We start from the raw sequence: 24,489 nt of genomic DNA on the forward strand, positions 1-24,489 counted from the left end.
AAAAGTATTTATTTTTCTTAATTCTCGTAATCATTCCTCATAGGAACCTCTTTAAGAATCGACATGAGCGCTTGATTACGTGTTACATTTTTTTTTACGCAATATAATGTGTTGTTTGATTATTTATATCTTGAGTTACGCATAAATAAAAATTATAAAAATTTGATATTATGAAGATACACGATTAGACAATTTAAATAAAATCTCAATTGACTATATTTTTCCTTATAATTAGCCACAATATATATAAAACAAGCTTACATAACAAACAATGCTAAAATACTTGCCCAGTATATCCTTATTTTTAATAATTGCAGCCTAATCTTTTCCTTAAAGGAATCTAATAATTCATAGATAAAAATATCATACGATATATGCCACAGTAACAATCGATCACATACATAATAATTTTAATCAAACAAAATTTTATATGAAATTAAAATGTCACGACTATTATAAAGGAGGTCTAACACTAAAGTATTCCCTCTATCACATCATCGTTGTTTGATGCAGCCTCAGTTGCTGCCTGATCTAATCTAAACAACAATATTTTTTTGTTCAAAACTCTTATACTTCATCCGTTTTCAAATACATGCTACTATATTATGGTTATTGATATTGTTTATTTTTCAAGCTTATTTATATTTCGACTATTGCGTAGGAAAAAATATAGTCAACTGAAATCTTGTTTGAATCGTCTAATATTATACTTTATAATATTAAGTTCTTATAATTCTTAGACGTGCATAACTCAACGTATAAATCATCAAAGTAATACATTGGATTGCGTAAAAAATTAAATATAGCAAATATTATGGAAAGGAGAAAATATGAATTAGTTTAAAAAAAATTCTTTTTGGAATTACGTATTTAGGTTTTTTTTTGAGATAATTATGTGTATTTATGTTTGATATTAATATTAATCACTTTCGATTTTTTAGTTACCTTACTGTAACGGTTTATTTTAACTTCTTTGTCTATTTTAAAATATTTTACATTTTTAGAAATTTTTTTTCCCAATATTTTCCTTGTAATAGAGTACTCGATCCCAACTAGCCATTAAACTAACCAATTATTAGCGTTTAATTGCCATCATCGTCAACAAACTGCAATTACATACGTAAAAATTAGGTTAAACTAACCAAAAGTACCCTCTTTAGACTATATATAAATGAAGATGAAAATTTGTCAAAAAGTATTTAATAATTTTTTTTCAAAAAGTACTTAATAAAAAAATTTTGTTAAAAAATACCGAATAAAATTTTTTTCTTTTTCAAATAGCATCAAGTAACGTTTTCTTTCAGTTGACTGTCAAATATAACGATTGACTGGTCAAAATCAATAAATTTTCATCTTCATCTTCATCTTCTTTTCCAATTTAATTTTGATTTTCAGTAAAAGTAGAGGAAGAAGATAGTGAGAAAATTAAATTGGAGTAGAAGGTCAATCTGGTCGACTTTTCATCGGTCTATAATTAGTTCGATTTTTTCTGACACAAATCGGATTTGGAATTTATTTTTCGAATGGGTTTCGGTTACGAAGCTATCGATTAGGTCAATATCGGATTAAATTGTTGGAGTTTGGAATTGTTTATCATCGGAAGTTCAAAAACATTATATGATTGGCTTACAAACATTAATTACTTCATAATTGAACAAAGCATCAAGTTGATACTTTGACATATATCAAACTATGTATTTCATCATATCATCATACAAAATATATCCCATTTATAGAAAACTACAACATGATATAATAAATTTATTTTTGAAAATATATTTTAATCTAAAATACTAACAATGATATAACAGAATATGAATTAATTACACTTCAAAAATAATTTTGATTTTACTTTCATTCAAATTACCCTTAGGGGCAGTTTGGTTAGGGGTAATAATCAAAGGGAAAGGGAATGGAAATACCCAATTTTCTTTGTTATTGTTTGTTTGCCACTTTCTATCATTCCCTTTCCTCCATTTTAGTTTTGGATTTACCCCAAACTATTATACTCTCATTCCCCACCCCCCTACACTTTCCCATTCCATTCCCCACCCCCCTACACTTTCCCATTCCATTCCCCACTTCATTACCCATCACTTAAAATTCGAACTTTGATTTATGAGTATTGTTATAATTCGCCACTCTTTTCATTTTATCGCCACCCCCTAAATAAAATTACGAATTTGCCCTTGGACTTTAAAAAATTACGAATTTGCCACTGGACTTAATAACACTATTATCAACTAAATTAATAAAAAAATTATTAATAAAAAATTAAAAATTAATTAACAACTAAATTTTAAGTAATATATTATTATTATATTAAAAAATAATTAAACATTCAAATAAATTATTTAAATTCAAAACTAACTATTATAATAACATTATCATAATATAATATTATATTAAAATAAAATAATTTATTACAATATTTATTTAAATAACAATAACTTAAAAAATAAATTACTTAAACAAAAAAATTTCATAATTCGAAATTAAAAAAAAATTTAAAAAAATACCAGTCGCACTTTTTGTGCGACGGGTAATTTTTTTTTTTAAAATTGTTATTAATTTTATTTTTATTATTATTGCTATTATTGTTGTTGTTGTTGTTGTTGTTGTTGTTGTTATTATTATTATTATTATTATTATTTGTAATCAATGGAGTTAGAAAGATATTATTTAGAGTTATGTTTTTTTTCTTCATATTACAGGAAAAGATGATGTAGGTTAATGATTTTTTTTAAAAAAATAAATTTTTTAAGTTTATAATATAATAACTAGTTATTTTTGGAAAAAATATAAAAGAATTTAAAAACTCATAATTTGATTCCTTAACTTGAACCAAACAGTCACAAAGGGAATCAATGAGCATTTCATTCTGTTTCCTGAACACAGCCAAACGACTAGGCTAAATGAGGGGAATCCATTCCTTTCTCCTTCATTCCCTTTCCTCATTCCATTCCGATTCCATTCCTTTCTCCTTCATTCCCTTTCCTCATTCCATTCCGATTCCCTTATGTGAACCAAACGACCCCTTAGTCCCTTAGTAACCAAATAAAAAAGGAAATTTTAATTTTAAAGGTATGAACTTTGACGGGCCGTTTGGCTAATGGTACTAAATGGTGATAATTGGAATGATTTCTAGTGTAATCCATGATAATGAAGCTTTGATCGCTAAAAAAGTTTTTTTGTTTATAAATTTTCATTACCACTTAATACCACCTCTCTCAATGGTAATGCATTAGAATGAAATTTACGAAGAAAATAAGATGATTGAAGTTGGATAATCATGACCATTAAGTTAGCAAAAAAATTTTTCAACTAAAATTACACTAATTTTCATTCACATTACCACCATTTAATACCACCTACCAAGGCAGACCATTAATATTTTGCTTTTGAAGGTTTCAACTATAATCGATCTATTAAAGTTTCAACTTTATATCATTTCAACTTTTTAAAAGTTTCATTTACGGGTTACCCATCGTGGTTCAAATTTTCGTCCTATCTTTCCCAAATATCTTTTGTATGCTGTATATTTTGCTCATGAAATTATTAGAGAATAAAATACACCCAAAAAAACTCACCTAAATTAAAGCATGTTAAATTGCAGATTTTCTGATTAAAAATCACGTTTAACTGCATGCTTATAGTGTTAATTAAATACTCCCTCCATACCATTTTAATTGTCACATTTCTTTATTTGGCAAAATCATATCAATTGTAACATTTCTATTTTTATCAATTTTTTTTACCTAAATATCCTTAGTTCACACAAGTAATTACGAATATATCCCATATACCTTACTTATCCAATTACTCTTCACTAATTACCCTTCACTACTTACACAACTACCACATTTTTAATGGAACTCACACCACCCTTAATAGCCGTGCCAAAACAAATGGGACAATTATATTGGTGTGGACTGTGGAGGGATTATTTGTACTGTGAAACAAAAAACTTTTTTTTTGGCAATCTTTTACAAATAAAAGTTTTAAGTGGAAGCTATTGCTGATCGTTGAAATGTTTCTGGTGGTTTGAATCTATTTGTAAGAGATTGTCAATTCAATGAATATTTGAGAAACCCACACAAATTTTTTATTTTTTTATTTTTTTATTTGACTTTTTTAAACTTCAAAAACCACTAAAAGATTGAAATTTCAGTGATTTCAATTATTGTAACTACATATCAAATGAAGAAAAAACCAAAGAAACCCAACAAAACTGACAAAACTTTTTGTCAATTTCACAATAGAAAGCAATTTTTTTGATTTTCTTCTTAATATCCAAGAAAAATAACGCGGAAAAATATAATATATGTGAACCTCAAATGATTAACCCAGAAAAAACCAGAAAAACCCAACAAAACCAAAAGAGATGAAAAAGATTAAAATGATAAAGAGGCCATGGTTGAAGAAGAAGAGGCCATGATTGAAAAGAAGAATTCAGATGAACAAATCAAAGAAAGGAAGAAGGTAACCTGTAATTCCTGGTTACAAAAACCGAAACATCTTTAAAACCAAATCTAGTTAAAAATTAGATTTCTTAAAAAGATAAATCAATGTTAAAACATTTAAAAGTGAAATAAAAAGTAGTACCTTTATGATGAGAGTATTTGGTAAATGACTGATAATTGCTAGCTGATTATAATGTCTAATTTGACCAGCTGATTTATTAATTAATTTGACAAGCTGATTTTGATCCCGTTGCTATTAGCAGCTTGTTCAAAAACAACTTATTCATATCAATAAACTGTTTCAACTAGTTAGTTCATCAAATACTAACATTTAACTGGTTTGACCCCTCAACCCTTTAATTATATCAAACTAAAATTATTCTAAACACCCCAATAAAAATTTCCAATAAAAAAGGTTGGTCTCCGATGTCCATAGAAAAGGTAATCATGAGTGATAGTAGGTTCACATTTGTTTAACTTCTTATGCTAAGTTGCTCACTAAACTCACCTAAACAAAAACATAGTTATACTAAAACCAAACAAAGTTGAGAAATTTCACTTGGTAATTCTGAGGTAGGTTTTGAATTTTTAATGTGATAACTAAAAATTTTAAAAAATTCACGCAATAATCTTGAGATTTACTAAATTGTTTCACCGTAACTTTTTTGCACATAAAACGTTAGCAAATGTTAATTTCGAAGTTTTAAGGTTGCTATACGTTTATTTATGCGACTCACATTTTAAAATGCCATCAGTTTTAATTTTTTATCCCAAAACAAAAAACCCTAACTCGGAGAAAAATATGATTTGGATGAAAGATGTTAAAGTTAAAGTTTATATTTTGAGGAAAAAGGTTAAAATTAATAGTATTTAAAATAGTGAATCGCATAAATAAAGTATAATAGCCTTAAAGTTTTAAAATTAACGTTTGTTAATATTTTATATGTAAAAAAATCACCGTAAAACAATTTGATAAACTTTAAAGTTAGAGTTTAAAACAAATCATGTCAAAAACCAAAAAAAACTAATTATTTAACAAAGTTTCCATATGCAAAAGTAAACGCCATTTTAATGGGGTAGTACAAAACCCCAAACGCTCCTCCGTATTCCATGTTAGACACTATCATAGTACCATTTCCTACTCTTCTATACCGACGTGCTTCCCTCTCTTAGTCTCTCTCTCTCTCTTCATCAACCTTCCATTGTCACTTCAAATTCTTGGGTTTTTTTCCATTTTTCTACACCAACCCAAACAAAGTTTCCACCTTTCTTTTCATCAGTCTTTATCATTCAACACCCAATTTTTGATTTTTCTCCTTTTGCTAATTCCTGTGATTTGGGAGTTTTCCATCTAATACCCAAGTCATTTTCACCAATTTTGGTGCCATTAAGGAGGAAACTTTGGGTGTTCTGGTGAGGCAATTCCAAAATCGAGGTTTGTTTCCATTTCTATTGTTTATGTTTGCTATAGTCATTATTGTTTGAATTTTTGGATTTTGATTGAAATTTGAAATTTTGTATAACAATGAGCTAAAGCTTTTTGGTTGAGTTGATTTCTTGACATGGTATGAGAACCAATGTGATAAGAAGTCACGGGTTCAAATCTCAATCATGGAATATTCAGCGCTTATGCAATAAAAAAGTTGAAGTATATTTTTCATGGATTTTTAAGGGAATTTTGTTAATGATAAATTAGATGAGTAGTGTCAATATCTTTTTCCCTCTTGTTGTGAAATACTTAAATAGGATCAAGAGAATTATGCTAATGAATGTTTGCAATTGAATTTATGAATTTTCAAAGTTGGGTTTTTTTCTTTTTTTTTTGTATTTTGATTTGTTAATTATTAATTATACTTGAGGTGAGTTTTTTATTTCCCTTCTTTTTTGCCTTTTCTTCTAATTGTCCCTCAATTGTTTTGTTGAAGGTTGGATATGTCTTTTAATGTTTGAAATTCTCTCTTTTGCCAATTGTTGGGCATTAACAATTTGTGTATTGTTGAAGATTAAGCAAAGTTAGGAGACAAATTTAGCTGTTTGGATTACTTTTATCTGTTTTATCTGTAAATTTGACAGTTTTGTTATGATTTTGCTTTGTGGGTAGTACAGAAATATGGATAATTATTAGTATAATACCACTTTTTCAACATGGCCTGCTGAAAATTAGTAATTAGATATGATTTTGCTCCCAACACTCAACACATTCAATTATGTAAAATAAGTCATTTCCATAAATCCTCACTTTGTTCTTAGCCTTTTCTTTTTATGTTTGATCTTACATCAATGGCATAGTCAAAAGGAGGTAATAAGGGTGATTTGTCAAGTTAACAAATCAATGCAATAGAATATAAGGTAGGATTTGATAGGACTGGAGTTTTGTGATTTTAATTTATGTTTTTTTTTGTTTTGTTTATTTTATTAATCTTGTTTTTGTGGTGATTTATAAATTACGGTGATTGACTAAGAATTTCTCACAAGGGAAAGTTTTGTCATACTGTAATTTTTTTGCCAGAAATGTGTTGGCGTTTTCTCTTATAGATAGTACTCCATTTCTTTTTGAACAAAAATTCTAGGTTAAGATTAGAAAAAGTGTTTTCAAGTATCAAAAGACCATAATTATTATTCGTTTTTCTTTTCCTTTTAATTGTGAATTGGGTGGTGATTGTGGTCATATATGGATTTTTATATTATATATGTCTAATTTTGAGTTGAGGCATTCAATATATGGTGGTGGGTGTTGCAGCATTAAACTTTATAGAGTTGATTGTTCTCCTCCATGGAGACTCTGACTTCTGCCGCGGCTTTGCCTATACATCATGAGACATCCAACTATGACGAGATATCTATGCACGAGAGTTTGCTCTTTGCAGACAACCTTAAGGTACTCTTCTAGTCACGGCAGTTGCTCTATGTTAACTCAATCTCGGGATTTCATGTTTGACTTGGATACTTGCCTAAGCATTGGACAAGACTATGTGAAATTATTCTTATTGCACTTGGATAAGGTTAAAGGGAAAGGTTCAACACACTACCACTAAACCAATATTCCTATATGGGTCAAAATGCCTAGCTTTTAGAATAAATTATTTAGAAAGACAGAGTAGTTGAGATTTGTTGTAAGATGGACTAGTGAACATACTATCAAAGATAGAATTCAAAATGAAAACATATGAATGGGTCAAAAGTTGCACATATCAATGAGAAAATCATTTATGTTGGTTTGGACATGTACGAAGTATAACGAAAAATACATACATTAGTTAGAATATGGAGGTTCAAACTTGAGGAGCTTAGAGTACGAAAAGGTAGGTCAAAGATGACAATAGATAATAATATGAAAACCGATATGAAGAATTAGGATTTGCTGGAGCGTATGGCAATAAATAATAATGAAATGGTTCAAAGAATATATGTGGATGATCATTATAATTGATTTTCTCGATTGTAGATTATTTTAAGAGAGGGTCAAATAAAGTATAACTTCTGTAAGCCGATCTCTTATGTTAGTTCCTTTTGGTTCATTTTGCCCATCCTATATTGTTGAAATTAAGGTTTTAACATTTTTGTATAGTAAAAAATAAAGTATCAATTTTAAATATTGATGTCGAAGTGTCAATTTAGTATTAAGATTTTGGCATTGGTATTATTGTTGTATGTCAAAGTGCTAGCTATGCACACAAATACTGAAGTTGAAACGATTAATCCATACGAGATAGCTTTTGCATATTGAGCTCTACTTCATATTCGCTCATCTCTATGCTATTTTGCGGGTTTTTTTTTTTTTATTGATCATTGCATTTGAATTTTGAAGTTATCGAACATCAGTTTTGAATTGTCTAGTTGATCAGATACTTTTTGAACCCTATTCTTGTTAATATTTAGGATTTGAAGAATTTGCGAACTCAATTATATTCAGCCGCAGAGTATTTTGAATTGTCTTACACCAATGACGACCAAAAGCAATTGTAAGACCTTGACAAATTTTACTAATTAATTTTTGAATGATTTTATATGTTTAGGGTTTGTCACTAATTTCTGCTATTTTGTGGCTAACCGTGCAGTGTTATTGAAACATTAAGGGATTATGCTATTAAAGCTTTGGTGAACACGGTAGACCATTTAGGTTCAGTGACTTACCAGGTTAACGATATGTTGGATGAAAATGTTGAAGAAGTCACAGAGACTGAATTTCATGTATCATGTATCGAGCAGGTAGTTTTCTTTTTCCTTCATTCACATGCATGCCTTTTGGAATTCAATTATGATCATTTGAAGATTATTGATGATCGGAAATCAAAATTATCTTATTAACAAGTACTAATGTAAATTCATGCATACAAAGAGCGGATTTATTTACTTTTTTTATGGTGTTAATATATGATTGATACAACTAACTCAACAGATTGATATAACCATATGTGGTGCTTTTTCTCAGAGATTACGCACATGCCAAGAGTATATGGAACGGGAGGGCATAACCCAGCAATCATCAATCATAGATACACCGAAATTTCATAAACGATATGTCATACCAGGCAAGAACCTAATTCTTTTTGCTGTGACTGTGGATTCTTTATACAATGACAACATTAAGTGGCACCCACTAAGGTGTCAAGGAACCAACTCAACCAAAAGCTTAAGCTGATGGTTTAGGCCTCCGGATATGTTATTTACACTAACACGCCCCTCACACGAGAGCCCTTTGGGCTAGAAGTGTGGATGCAACACAACACACAGGTCCTCCTTGTACCTGACGCTTGATAGTGAGGGGTGGTTGAGATTCGAACAAGTGACCTCTTATCATCTCAGGTCTCAACCAAAAACTTAAGCTGATGGTTAAGAACCGCCCCAGGATATGTTATATACTCTAACATAAGGGTGGGGGTTGAGATGGTTGAATGTACACAACTTTACCCTTGTTAATGGTATTATTTACGTCGTCATTTTCTTCATTCAAAAAATCGCTAAACTTAGCTGCCCTGATGTTATCACAACAGCTGGTCAGACCATGAACAGCAGCAGTCTTGCAAATTTAAAGTACAAAAACTGCAGCATAGACGAGGATGACTGGCTTCGGAATGGTAGGTTTTACTCTTATTGATCATATCATTGCTGTTTGTTGGGTTGTAATCTTTGTATCCGTCTTAAATTGTTTATTCAGCTGCTAGAGCCACATTTAGGGACACTCGATCTTCATTTAGAAAGACACCACCCTCAATTAGTGAAAAACCCTCCACAATTAGAGAGACGTCTTCCTTTGCCAGGTAATTCCTGAATACGTCTTTTTGGGTCTTGCTTTTGCATCATGCCGATGACTCTAATTGCGAGCTTGTGATCACATCTTAAGCAGAAGAGGACGCTCTACTTCACCGGCCCCACGACCTCCCCAGTCACCATCGTTATTCACCATTGCTAGCTCCACCTCCCGAAAAGAACAAGGTTTGCATTTTTCATTCAATTTATTAGTTCGTGCAGCCGATCCCAATCATTTGGGATTAAGGCTCTGGCATTACTGTTGTTGATCGATTTTTTGGTTCTTGCAACTAAATCAATAATAAGAGAGAAGATCAGTTTCACCCCATCGGTTTCCTCTTATGCGTTCGGGATCACTTGCTTCAAGACCCACCGCACCAAAATCCAGTAGGCCAACTACTCCAAATCCGGCCCTTGAAAGGCACCGGGTAATATTCGTAATACATATGATCTTGTTAAATATTTTACATCCTCAAATTTCTTCAATTGTCGAGCAAATTCCTCAATGCTTATTATCTAATAATGCTATACTCTGTTATAAACAGTATCCTTCAGATCCTTGGAAGTCAGTCTCTATGCGAATCCCTGACGAGAAGGAGAAGCTCAAGGAAATCGAACGTCATCCCAGCAAAAGCAAGCGTCTGCTCAAGGCGTTGCTCAGCAGGCGGAAGACAAAGAAAGATGAAACATTATATACTTATTTGGATGAATACTAAGAAAATTACACTGGAAAGTAATTGTAATTGGTTTTTAAATAATAGTATTAGATATGTTCGAGCCATTGTGCAGCTTCAGCAACTATGTATCATATATCAAAGCATATGTACTTTTCGGATGGTTCTTTTATTAATTTATTTTTTATCTTATTTTCTTATAAATTACCAATCAAATTTTTAAAAACATCAATAATCAAATTTAGCAAAATTAAACAATCAGCATAACATAGATAAGTATTAAAATGTGTATTTAAAAAATTAATGACACAAGTGTACAAATTTTAAATTATTACAAATCAAAAAAAAATTTAAGAAAAATTATTCTGAATAATCCAATATTTCACGAATTTTCCAAGAGTAATCCAAACTTCGAACTAATCATAAATATCAATAATTGAATGTAGCAAAATCAAACACTCAGCATATCATAGGTGAGTATTGAAATGTGTATTTAAGAAATTAACATTATAAGCCTACAGGGCTGGTCCTATAAGAGGGTAAGAGGGGCTTATACTTCGGGCACATTCAAAAATATTAGAAAAACGACGTTTTTATAGTTAATAGTTAGGGGCATATAAATATATATTTAGTAGTTAGGACTAATAATTAATGTTTTGCTTCGAACCTTACAAATCTCAAGACTGGCACTGCAAGCATAGAATTTTAAATCATAAGATAACCATGAAAAATTTAATTATTTTATTTTCTAAAAAAAGGAAAGCATTTGCGTATGAGCATATTCGTATATCCTCATAGCATCTTACTTTGTGACCTATAAACTATAATAATAATGGTTGGAGAATATTATATTGTATTGTATCTTTCCAATTTCCATCCTCTATTTGCCTTCTAAAGACACTATTCCTGCATGAATTTCTCTCAAATCTCGACTGTCATTAACTCATACCTTGGTGGTTAATAAGCTTCTCTACAAAAAATGTGCATGTAAGAACTCAAGGCAACTTTTCTCATTTTTTTATTTTTAGTTAATTTGATTATATCTTGCATGATTATTAATTATTATTTAAGTTTTTTCAATTTTAATTGACATTTTGATTATTTGATATTCATAAATAATATTGTAGTGTATATTTTTGCTTTTGCAAACGCGATAATTTTATGAGAGATTGCAGACAATCCCAAATAAGAAGTCTATATTATCATATTATATATATTAGATAGGTTATTTAAACTATAAAGCGCGTCTTTCAGTGACACCGGTGTCACGTACAATAATTTGTGCGTGCATATAGCAACTATATATAACTGCAATCATATTTAAGTTTTCTATTATTTTGGGTAAGAATTATCTCCTACTGTCACCAGATAATGGGAAATGATAATCAAACCATTATTATAAGTCCTATCATAAGTGAGGGAAAATCAATCTATGATTCTTTTTCACTATGTGCTTTTTCTTTTTTTTTTTTTCTTTTGATTTGGAATAAGGTAGAGATTCGCTAAGGCAGCAAAGAGATTAATCCTTATAGATTGTGAGGATCAAACCCCTATTTCAAAGGCGAAAGGAAAATGCTAACTAATGGACTAACTCATGATGATTCTGATCTACCTTTAGGTTTGCATCATTTATTATGTTATACGAAATATTTTAACAATTTGGACAAATATAAAAAGAAAAGTAATAAATCGCACAACCACGATCAAAATTTCTTGAAATATTCCACACAAAATTTTTTCTATTATAAATTAAGATAAAAATCGCATACTCATTTTCTTCACCTCTCTAAATCTCTTCTCTTTTTTCATTTCATTTTCTTTCATCCAAACACAGGTCAAGTTATTTAAAAGCGTAATTTCCTTCTCATTGTTGACTCAAGCCTCTAACTAGGGTTGCTACACTTTCACTTGCACAACATTCTCTAACATTCTCTATGTCCCTTTAGTTTTTCCACAACACAAACAAAATTTCACTTCATGTTTTGTAATGTACAAAATCAAAGGTATAGGAGTAATCATCAACCATGCACACCATATCCATCTAGTTAAAGTAATTTAATTGAATAATATAATCCTCTTCAATTCACAATTATTATCAATTTCTTGTACAATGACAATTACAAGTATATGGGGTTTTCCTACTCTTTCAAGTTTCAACTGGGCCTGTTAAAATGGCTTCACAATAACAAGAAAATAGGAGTAAACTGGGGGACACAAAATATTAACCCCCTTCCAAATACAATTTCTCTCCAGGGCAGAACACTTGCCTGCCCTTTTCGATGCAGTCGGCCGCATGGAAATTTCACTGTACAAAACCAACTTCAGGCCCAATTATAAGCTTGCAGAGACTAGTAACTTCGATCCCAAACACGAGCTCACTTCTGCCTAGAATGTAGATAATTTAAGTTGTAAGATACACGAGTAGCAAGGGCACAAGCAACCCATCCTTGGTAAAGGGCTTAAGTGGTGAGAGACGACCCGATCCTGACAGGCTTGAATCTTCCCACAACTCTTCGTACATACTCATACACAACAAGGAAAACACCGAAAAGATAAATCAAGAAACCATTCAATTTTTCGAATACTCTATTCATGGATGATAGACTGCTTCTCGCGGCTGAGGTTGTGGTGCTCAATATCATCATTTGTCGGATCCAATCTGAAAAGGAAGCAAACATAAGAATATAGCTGCTGCTTCCATACAGATAACTGACAAGTAATGCGCAGCGTGCATAATGTTGGATCCTCATAGTTGGTGAATGACAATGTGAGTATAACCCATCTCAGGAGCTTCAAGGAGTAAAACAAATCTGTCTCCAAGTTTGGTATAATCTCGGTGGCCTTTTTATAGGGGTAGGTGTATTTAAGGTTTTATTTAGCTAAGGGTTGTTGTGGAATAGAATCATGTGAGATATGATCGAATCCCAAAGTTTGGTGACTAATGCGTTGGGGTCGAAGTATTCGCAAGTGCATACCTGAGCTTTTCTTATCAGGTAAATTGGTCCATTCATTCAGGTTTGTCTTGCATTCTGATGCCTTTATCAAATCGAGAAGTGCTTCGTTTACCTGAGATTTAACAGAAAAAGCAAATTTGCTGATGATGATACCACATGAAATCTTACAAGAACGCCCTCTTCCTAAGGTGACTCCAACTACCAATACATTAGTACTGCTTAAAAGGTCTAGATATCTTCAACAAATCATAAAAACAACAATGTTTCTTAGCCGCAATGCCATTAAGTGGCTCCCAACTAGGATGGGATTTGAGGGTTCGGATGTACGCAACCTTACCCTTGTTACACACTTGTTAGTGATAGCAAAGAGGTTGTTTCCGATTGACCCTTGTTAGCAAATATCATTTTCACCTTCACATAAATAAGTGCACGTAATTTAATAAGCCATTTTACAATAGTCTTTATAATTCAAAACCAAAGAACTATAAATCTTTATGGGAAATTCCATGTTGTAACCCTGAAGTTTCGGCTTTTCCACGTGGTAGAAAAACATTTTTTTCAATCCACGCAGTGACCTTGACCTTCCAACTTTTCCACGTGGTAGACAAAAAGAAAGTTTCTTTTGCTAACTTTATGCTATTTTTACCCAACATAATGACATGTTTTTTCATAAAACGAACGTAGTGATCACCCTAATTAACCACGTATTTCAAAATCAAGTCGAAATAAGTGCTTAATTTAACCAAAAACTTAACATTTTGTCTACTATAAGGAAAAGTTGAAAGCTCAAAATCAACACGCGAATTTAAAAAAAAATTGTGCAAAAGCCAAAAACTCAGGGTCACCACATAGAATTTCTCAATCTTTATTCATAAGAAACCCATATTTTAGATTTACAGAAAAATCATTGATACCTCATTGGTCCTCTCATGGCTCACTAAATGTCCTCCATGTAGATCCACCATTCTCGCAAAAGGATGCAACTTCTCTGCCAGTCTTTTGGCATGGCTAATTTGAGCTATAATGTCATGCCTTCCATGAATGACAGAGATGAGGATACCAGCTGAGCGAATTCGTTCAATGTCTGTTTTGGTCACTTTATGAGTCCAACATGCATTAATTTGCCCTTCAAAACCATGATTAGACTGCATCCCAGTTTTTGAAATGCCTTTGACATATTCCTACAGTAGCAAGTGAAGTGTGAATTTAGCAGTGAATGAGATACTTATCAAGCATAGTACAGATAGCTGTGGGCTAGCTTAGTCTCTGCTGAGTCCTATTCATCATAAAGAACACACATATATGAAGAAACCATAAAAGTTTATAAAAGAGGGAACACATGAGAACTTACTTTTACATTTACACATGTTTATGCTAAAACTTATGTTTCATGTTTTCCTTTTAAAAAAGAGTTTAAAACTGTATCGAAGAAAGATCAAGCTTATTATGACGATAACATGGGTTCGATTAGATCAAGCTGCACGTTAGCAATGTGCGATATAAGCAAATATTATCCATAGAAGAAATCTGTTGAATGTATTGATCAAATAGTTTATCTATGTGTCTATGCCTCCATAGAAGAAACCATGTGGCACCTCTAAATGAGAGTTTGACTCCTAAAAAGATCCCTAACTGAAAAAATAGCCTTTACAGTCAGATTCCTGGGAAAAGGAGGGTTGCAATAGGTAGGCGAGATAAACAGAAATTTGTCACATTCACTACCAGGCACCAACAGCCAATTATTCTCTTAGGATTGAGGATGTTTATAAGAGAAATATACTTGCCTCTTCAAGTTCATGACACCAAAGACTTCTACCTAGTTAGAGGAAATTTAATAATAAATATAATAAAAAGAATACAGTCCATGCTCGGACAGGAGTTGGAAGGTTGATTGATGTGGGGTTTAGAAAGAGCAAATTGTGGAAAGAGTAAAGATATTACTGGCAAAGTAGTGGAAACTAGTCAATTCTACATTGTGACTTTGAAAGAGGAAACTAAAGTGGTTCACAGTTAATCTAAAACAACTTGTTTGTTAGTGATATCACAAACAAGGGTAAAGTTGCATACATTCGACCCCTCAAATGCCACCTTAGGTGGAAGCAACTTAATGGCATTGGGGTAATCTAATGTAACGTATCCCATCAAATCCCTCCCACTTATTATCTAAACAAAAGATTTTTCATTCCTTAAAATCCTCCCCTTTCTTCTCCTTGATTTCCCCTTATTTAAACAAAATGTAAAAGTTCTCAAAATTAAGATAATTTTTAAACGTTCAAACTTCAAATGTTTAGAAAAATTAGAGGTTAGTTGAAGTATTTTGCATTCAAAGTCTGAAATTTCTAGGATATTAATGGATAAAAATGAGTGTAAAATTTGAGATACAAGAAAGAAAAAGTCAATATTGTTGGCTAGGTAACTTGATAAAGCTTTATCCCTTACATGTAATATGCATATTCTTTTTAAATATTCTTAAAATCATGCAATACATCAACTACAAGAATGTATACGATGCTCATGTTCAATTATAGAGTGAGGAAGGTTCATGATTTTCCTTCCAAATATTTCCAAAGAAGTAAATAGACATAACTCCTTTCTATTCCGCTTTCTTTCCTTCTTAACCAATTTTTATCCTACTAAGAGATGAGTCTTTTTTTTCCTGACAATGCATTCCCTTCATTTCCCTTCCCTCCCTTTCACTCCCCTCCCCTTCCCTTCCATCTTAAAACTCTATCTAAACAAAGTGGAAAAGTTTTCTCACATTTAAGAAAAACGATGTAATTGAAAATATTATAATTTGAAAATGAGATAAACTTGCAATAATTTGAAATATTATAATTTAGAGAAGAGAAAAAAAAGTTTTTCATTCATTGGTATAAATTCAACTACTAACCAATTAAATTGGGACATTAGAGAAAGATTAGAGGCAATGATGATCCCATACCGTTTGCTCTGGGCATAAACAGTTGGGTGCTCAAATTAAATTTCACTAACAATGGTTCATCCTCTAATTCTTAACATCATGGGCCTATAAGCTTATAACCCCATAAACTCTAGTTAATCGAAGACCATAATTTGATTTTAAATTTGCCATATAGAAGTATGATAAAGAAATAGAAACAAAAGTATTTTTGCAGTGAGCCAGTGATTATCTATAGTTCAATTAATTGAATATCATTGTTGTATAAAGAAATTAGCATGGTAATTGATTTGAGGTTGACTTTAGAGTGTGTATATTTTAATTTTTTATGTGCAACATACAAGTGCATAACAAAATGTAGCCTTTGTAATGGGAATGTTATTTTATGTATGATGGATTCATAGTAATAGGAATTAAAAAAGTCAATATTCCATTACTGATCGCTCCCTTTCCCTTCCCTTCCCTCCTATTCCCTCTCCTTCTTTTACTTCTTAGGTATCGCCTGGAATCCAAAAACTAATTTTCGGATAAATTTTAATAGGTGAAAAAGCCAAGGAGAATATTTGAAGGGAGAAAATAACTGTTAGAGAACAATCGATATGGTTTGACATATTTACAAGGAAAATGTTAGATTAATCCAGATTTTAGACCAAGAGAGAAAGAACCTAACTAAGCCCACCCCGCATTCTACCGGAAACTGTCGCCTCAATCATGTTGTCACCAAAAGATCACCACTACGAAAGAAGAATGTTAAAAATTCTAAATTTTCTATAAATTGCTTCAAGATCACGGTCTAAAATCATTAAAATCAATAAAAATCAAAAGATTTTGAACACTTCCTCAACGATTTGCAAAATTCTATATGGTGATTCCGTCCCTCTCTCAAGCTCAGTAATGGCGTCTTGAGTTGATGGAATTTTGACCTATACTTCCAGTCCTAAAACTTTTCCATGGAGGAATAAGAAGATTTGATTTGCTACTCAAACATCAGATTTCTATTTTGGGGTTTAAGTGAGTTTTTAATATAATTTTCTGGCACTTTATTTTTTTGTTTGAGATCCGCAGTTTTAGTATTGGTATGAAGATGAAGAGGCAGGATTGGTATGACATGGAGAGGCAGATAAATTTGAGTTTTTTCTGTTGTAATATTACTCAAGGGTAGGGTGGAGTACTCTATTACTCCTTTATTGGGGGGAAATTTTACGAGCCCAATTATTTTCCTTGAGTCCACACTATTATGACTTTTTACCGGGGTACTTTTTAGCTTTAGTTCACCCAATCCAAGCGGGTCCTTAAATTGCTATCCAAACAAAGTGTTAAGGTTGAAAAATGTCAACACGGGCCATTGCGGAATTATCTTTGTTGATATGAAATGAAATTACATCACTACCACTTGAAAAGCAAAGAGCTTCTGTCACACAAAACAGCTTTTGCACCACTAAAACTTGTCTATAATGTGGTATGTTTTCAGGATGCTAACCTGATATAAAATTGATCGTCTTGTTCTCTGTCCAACACACTCAGCAAGATAATCCTGTACCCATCACCAAAATTCTTATGAGTATCTTCTATCACTATGATTTGTCATGCAAGAAGGCAAAAGCATCCAAATACAGTTTTGTCATTATGACTTCATGAGTCCTGATTAGTTTTTGCAGCATAATCAAACAAAGAAATTAATTTACTTGGCTATAATGTGTATCCAAGTCCACAGCAGCCCTTTCCTCTGGTGTCTTGGCCAACAAGAAGCGCACCGCAACTGATAGAGTTAACCGGTCAAGCTGAAATAAACAATGGCGAAGTCATTCAAGAGAGAATTAAATTCAGCATCATACTGTATTAATTCCAATAAGACATTGCTATTCTTAATATAATTGAGATATTAACTCATTATTGATCTTGTACTAGTCTGCTTACCCAGTAAAGGGCTATTCTCACGTTTCAATTTCCATTAAAAACAACAAACTTTAACATCCAAGTGTTTCCGCATGACTACAACACAAGAAGAATATGAGGCTTTCTTGTTTTAAAAATGATGGAAGTCCAGAATTTAACCTTTCTATTCTTTGTAGTCTCCACTCAGTAACCCCCCCTCCCCAAGGTGTGTAGATAGATTGAATTCAGAAAGTTATATTGATGCTCATTTAGGTTCTCGAATTGCTTAGTTACACGCAGTACACTTAAAACAAAGACAAATAATGCTAACTTTGAACATGGCAACAAAAAACAATTGACTCGGAAGAAATAGAAGGATCTAGCCGTACCAGAATTTGAATATTATGCATGATCTTGCAAAGAAATATTGTCAATTTAAAAACATGTACTTAATTTCCATGCTTCCAAGAGGCTATAAGAAAGGAAAGGTCCATGAAGCTTTCTATTCAGTTTTCTTTATATCAACAACAATGTTAAGACCTCCATCCAAAATATGAGGTCGGCTACATGAACCGTAACAAACTAAGTTGAGATCATTGGTTACAATTATTGTACTTCATTTGGTCCTATCTATCACTATATCTACAACTACAAGTAAAAATAGTTGTTCGTTTATAATCTCCTCCTCCATTCATGCCTATCCAATGCCATATACTTCTATTTTATCGAAAGACCATTATATTTCAATTTATTAGTTATTGAAAATATTCATAAATACACCAATATCCCCATCCAAGAAGAATTTCAATAAGCGGATCATTAATCAAATATCAAGTCAATCATACCGATTGTTGCACTGGGAAAAAATCAACCAATACCAATCAATCTACATATAGTAGAGATACATACATATAAAATACTACTACTTATGCTTAAAATAACAATTCAACCTGCACCATATATCATGAGGATAACAATACATTTAATATGAAAGGGTTGCCATGGTCCATACCTTTGGAAGACATTGAAATCCTCCTCCAGTTACATTAAGTAATGCTAAAGACAAAATTCTGTCAGGCACTAAAGCCGCCAATTTGCAGGCTATCATACCTCCTGTTAGAACACAAGGGAAATATCAGAAAGCTAAGCTTTCGAATGGCTTAAGCAATGGTTCAAAAGCAAGAATCGATCAGTCCCCAATTGAACTCACCCATTGAATGCCCAAAAACATGTGCTTTTTTCCAGCCCAAATAATTTATTAGGGCTATCGTATCTTTCGCCATGATCGTTGTACTGCATCAAACAACAATACCACTTCATCAATCAAAAAACATCATTTGGGTAGAAACAATCACATGACTCATTCAAGTAATTGTCAACTAGCATAAGTTCAGGTCATCAACATAGCCATCTTTCTTCACTAGTTCAGCAAACAACAGCTCATTTGTCAAAAAGCATAATTATTAATTACCCTCTTGCAATCAGGGTCAACAGAAAGTTTACCAATTCAAATTCATATTCAAACAACATACCCAACTAAAGTAGGTACCAGATACTTTCATAGTTCCAAAATATCTCAAAAAGTAAAGAAGTAACATATAAATTGAACTTTTGAGTCAAGACATTTATAATCAACTAATCACTAACAAGCTTGACAATTTGAACTAAATTGATTATCTCTTACAAAAATATCTCAATTCACATTTCGCAATCAAGTTACTAGTTCAAAATTCACATTTCATAGAATTAACAATATAGTGAATAACATTTAACAAAATTAAGCATAGAGAATTATGGGTTGGCCAAAGCTCTTCCTTTCACCATTTTGAAAACAATTCGATTCTCAACACATACATGCTTAATTATCTCTCCCTTGCCCTACACCCGATAAAAGAAATAAGCATAATCATTATCATCATCATCATTGTACCCGGAGTATCCTGATAGTAAAACAACAAGCATAATCATATAAAGCAAAAGAACTACAGACACCTTAATTTGAGGAACCCACAAATAAAATGTCAAATTGAACATAGCTCCCAAATGAGGAATCATTTCATCATTCAAAATTACATAATTTCAAAAAAAAAATTTACGAATTACGGCCTTAATGTTTTGTATATTTTTTGCGAATTAAAGTTTACAGATTCAGACCAAAAATACATAGCTCCGACCAATGGTCGGAATTCCGTGTTTTGGCCTAATCCTGTAAACTAAAAAATGAGGTTGTAATTCGTAAAAATGCAAAATTTTGAGTCTGTAATTCGAAAATTATTTTTAAAAAAAATTGCATCTTTGCCCCCAAAACACTCAAAATTGACTAAATGACAGGACAACAACAGCAATAATAGCAACAATGCATAGCATTTAATCCCAAAAGATTGGTCGGCTACATGAATCAAAACATCTGGTCATTTTGTTGAATTCTCATTCTCCATTCATACATGACATAATCATAAGGATGAAGTATATGATATTCGTCAAACAAAGCTTACGTGTACTCGGATTTCTTAGTGGGAACGGAGCTCCGACCCATACCACGATTATCAAATGCACAAACCTCCACACTCCCATTGCATAACCCCGCATCATCAACCGTTGATTTTTCATCATTTGGAATATCAGTCCCTGCAAATCGTTTGATTTGAGGCCCCCATGAATCGTGGGTTCCAGCTAAACCTGATCATTTAACATTAAAAAATTCATCAAGTTTTTAACAAACTAAAATAAGCCAGAAAAATTGACAAAATCTAGATTCAAAAATCAACAGAAAAATGAATCACCAATAATCAAAAGAATTTTTATAGGTCCATTTCCATATGTTCTATAGAAAATTCGGGTCCCATTTTTTGAGGTGGATTCCTCACCAGAAATATTGCAATACGGCATCGTTTTGAAGTGCCTATTTGTAGAGAGGAGAGAGCTTTGGGAGAAAGAGAATGAGAAAGGAGACTTTGAAAATATGAGATTTTTGGAGCAAATTGAGAGAAAAGTAGCGAGCCAAAAATGACGAACATATATAATGTCGAGGAATTGGGGCGACTATTTTATTTATTTTATTTTATTTTTTATTTCTTAAATGAATGGGTGAGAGAAACAGGGAGGATAGGTATGTATGGATGATTCATGAAGGTGTAAGCTTGATATGCATATGGGTCACGTCACTTTATCAGTGCTTAATGTGTTTAAAGTAGATTCGATGATAAAATAATCACTTATTTTTATAATTGAATTTGATTTAATCCGACTTAAAAGTAAATTTATATTTATGTAAATATCAATATAGATAAAAATATGATTTTAAATCCACCCAAAATATTTAACCCAAAATCGGTCAGATATTCCAAATGAACACCTCTAATCAGTGGTATCTTAAAATATTTTGGATTCTTATAGTTATATTTATGTATTATAATATTTAATTTTTTTCAATTGTTACCTTATTTTTTTTAAAAAAAAATTATCAGTGTTTCTCTTTTTTGTATATTTTCCAATTTTCAAACCTAAAACATAAAGAAAAAAGAAATACCAACTCACTCCACCACCCTTTCCACCACCATCCTCTCATCCCCAATCCCCAGTTTAGCCCTTACCCTAGCCCAACCGGCAACCACCACTCACTAAATCACCCCTTCTCACCTTTAGTAGACCCTAGCCTCAATTGCCGCAAACTAAACCATCAAAACCAAAAACACCGTTTGAGTTAAGCCGACCCCATATTTGATTTTTTTTGACCAATTTGTCTCTTTTCATAGTTACATTTGAAAATAAGTTGAAATATAACTTAATATATGTTTTTTTTATTATTTTACTTATCTATTTCAAAAATTCTCTTTATAATGGGATAGTCTATCATCTTAAGTCTTTCTCTTATATTTTGGAAGAAGAAATTAGAAATATAAGAGTTCACACAACACTACAACCTTGGGAAAGACAATCTTTTTTTATGCAACTTCTATTAGATATCTATGTTGCTTTTTTTTTTTAAAATCTTTTTGGAATATTTTTTTGGGATAATCTTTTTAGAAATAATTCCTTTAGACCAGCCAAGATTATGCTTGATCGAACAGGGGCTTTGAGGTATGTTGGATCTATTCTTTCTAAAATAATTCTTGATTTTCTAAAATTAATCAGTAAAAAATTAGAATTTGTACACTTTTAATCTAATTTTTTTTATCTACTCTCCCTCGCCGTTTTTATTCATAAATCTTGTATTTTTCTGTCTATTTAATTTGCAGCATTTTCTATTTTTATCTGTCTTACTTTATTTGTATTATTTTTATTTTTAACACTCTTTTAATTTCATCCACATAATTCATTATCTCCTTTCAATTATTACCATTATCCATCTTTTACTTAAAAAACAACTTTATTCATTTTCAACGGTTTTTTTTTTCTTATTTTAGAGTATCATTTTAAAAATGATAGATTATGACTAAAATGTTATAGAAATAAACTATTTTAAATTTGAATAAATTTACCTAATTGATACACATGCTTTATGTACATTTTATCCCTTAATTTTAACTCATATTTATGTCATCCTTATGCTTTAATGTCGAGGATTTTACACTTTTTGGTACTGTGTTTGTTGTTTTGCCAATTTCTGTAGGTTTTCCTTCATTATCAAGCCGTCACAAGCACTAATTATATTTATCCTCTTACTTTCGGAGGTTTGGTGACTTTAGGAACTAAGGTGGTGACAAAAGGGAAGTCAAATTAATGAAAAGAAGCCCAACCAAAGAAAAGGTACATTTTTCGATTTGCAAATGCAACAGGGTTCACTTATAATGATAATACCCTTCACTACACTTGAAATTTGATAGGTTTTTTTGATTGCAAATTAAACCTGGGTTCATTAGCTTCGAAACGATTGGTCACATGCCCGATTCCTATAAGAAACGTCCAAGTTATGACATTTCAAAGACGCGGTGCGTACCAGGTACAAACCAATCGACTGGTCGACCAGGACCAGTCGACCCAACTGTTTCAGGTTTGCGGATAACTGTTTGCTTTTTGACCCGTGATTTCTTACCTCATGCTTCCTCCAATCTTTCTCCTTGCGTGCTTCAGATCTCCTACTCCTGTGCATGTAGTGCTAATGATGGAGGAGGTTGCTTGTTGGACCATCTCTACAATCATCATGAAGGCAAGTGGATGAGCACTTGAAATTGGCTATAAATATCCCTAAGGTTCTCAAGGGAAGTCACACCCATCAGCTCAAAAGTTGAAGTTAGCTTTATCCTCTCTTCTTCCTTAGCATATTCATCCTTTAGTGTGTTCAAAGTAACTCTTTAATCCAAAAACTTTTCCTAGACTTCACTTAAACATTTCATTTAGCATATTAGTTCCTAATTTCAAGCTTTAAGTTCTAATTTAGTTGATAAATATTAATAGCTAGAAGTTCTTTTCATTTGGTAATCAATCAAAGTACTTGGATATTCCAGAATTTTGTGGGTTTGAATGTACAATTTGTTGTAGAGCATTTGAATATAAATTACATTGAAGTTCTTGTTCTTATCATAGTTGTCTTCAACCCCTCCATAGTTGAGGGTAGTAAATTCTTCTAAACTCTTACTTCTATTTAGTTTATTGGAAAAACCCATAGATGATATGATGATTTATGTGTATATTTCATTAAACATGAGTGAGTAGTCCACTTTCTAGAGTTTGAGGATGTAGTTAACATATTAATTTGCTTATGGGGAAAATGGGTTGAGTATAAATATGTGCATGAATGAATATGTGAGTTCCACAATAAGGAATCAAAAGTCCATTTCGATCTCTATCCATGGACAGTTTATGTTGATTGAATGTATTGAACACTTGTGAAGAATGATTTCATGCTAGTAATGAGTAGCCTAGAAGCTAACTTTATTAGGATTCTTTCGAGACCTAGTTAGTCTTTAGTATGATGAACCATGTCTATCTTGTATGATTGCTTCTCGTTCAACATAAATTGGAAGTTATAAGCATATATCAGAAAGTTAGTAGTATGGTTGAGTTCTACGCCCAGAAGCGGAATCTCCTAAACCATATTAATAACTATATAGTTCCTATGCTAATAAGTTGTGGAGTTAAAATAGAAAGACTTTTCTCATCATAAAACTTGATTAAAAAATATTTTCAACCTATCCCTTTAGTAAATTAAGAAGTTAACTCCCCAAACTCTAGTCTTTACTTTATTATTTGATACTTGTCACATAAATATTTTCCTACGGATCGACCCTTTACTTACCACTAATGCTAGTCATTGGGAGTATTTAAGGTGTATAATTAAATTATTGTATAGAGCAGGTTTAGTCAAATCATCAACGACCATAGGACTACAACTCCGAACCTCTATCACTTATACA

General features: G+C 31.8%; 2 protein-coding genes and 1 long non-coding RNA gene across 3 annotated transcripts; 2 read left to right on the top strand and 1 right to left on the bottom strand.

Annotated features, from left to right (window-relative positions):
• The first annotated feature begins 5,502 nt into the window (after window positions 1–5,502).
• Window positions 5,503–10,585, top strand: LOC130825048 (protein ABIL2-like). The gene is made up of 10 exons (XM_057690075.1): window positions 5,503–5,898; window positions 7,204–7,341; window positions 8,343–8,425; window positions 8,522–8,672; window positions 8,896–8,995; window positions 9,458–9,541; window positions 9,622–9,724; window positions 9,811–9,899; window positions 10,020–10,141; window positions 10,259–10,585. Exons 2-10 carry the CDS (start codon window positions 7,237–7,239, stop codon window positions 10,427–10,429), a joined length of 1,008 nt encoding a protein of 335 aa, XP_057546058.1. The 5' UTR covers window positions 5,503–5,898; window positions 7,204–7,236; the 3' UTR covers window positions 10,430–10,585.
• A 1,552-nt stretch (window positions 10,586–12,137) lies between these two features.
• Window positions 12,138–21,205, bottom strand: LOC130825050 (uncharacterized). The gene is made up of 9 exons (XM_057690076.1): window positions 20,917–21,205; window positions 20,629–20,812; window positions 19,344–19,426; window positions 19,146–19,246; window positions 17,944–18,039; window positions 17,739–17,792; window positions 14,256–14,522; window positions 13,363–13,453; window positions 12,138–13,046 (listed from the first exon to the last, which is right to left on the bottom strand). Exons 1-9 carry the CDS (start codon window positions 21,020–21,022, stop codon window positions 12,847–12,849), a joined length of 1,182 nt encoding a protein of 393 aa, XP_057546059.1. The 5' UTR covers window positions 21,023–21,205; the 3' UTR covers window positions 12,138–12,846.
• Window positions 21,206–22,498: 1,293 nt separating this feature from the next.
• On the top strand, window positions 22,499–23,604 carry LOC130825051 (uncharacterized). The gene is made up of 3 exons (XR_009046830.1): window positions 22,499–22,882; window positions 22,960–23,126; window positions 23,207–23,604. It is a non-coding gene; the product is annotated as an uncharacterized LOC130825051 (long non-coding RNA).
• Window positions 23,605–24,489: the final 885 nt, after the last annotated feature.

The sequence above is a fragment of the Amaranthus tricolor genome, chromosome 10 (genome assembly GCF_026212465.1).
Source record: "Amaranthus tricolor cultivar Red isolate AtriRed21 chromosome 10, ASM2621246v1, whole genome shotgun sequence".
NCBI classification, from domain to species: domain Eukaryota; kingdom Viridiplantae; phylum Streptophyta; class Magnoliopsida; order Caryophyllales; family Amaranthaceae; genus Amaranthus; species Amaranthus tricolor.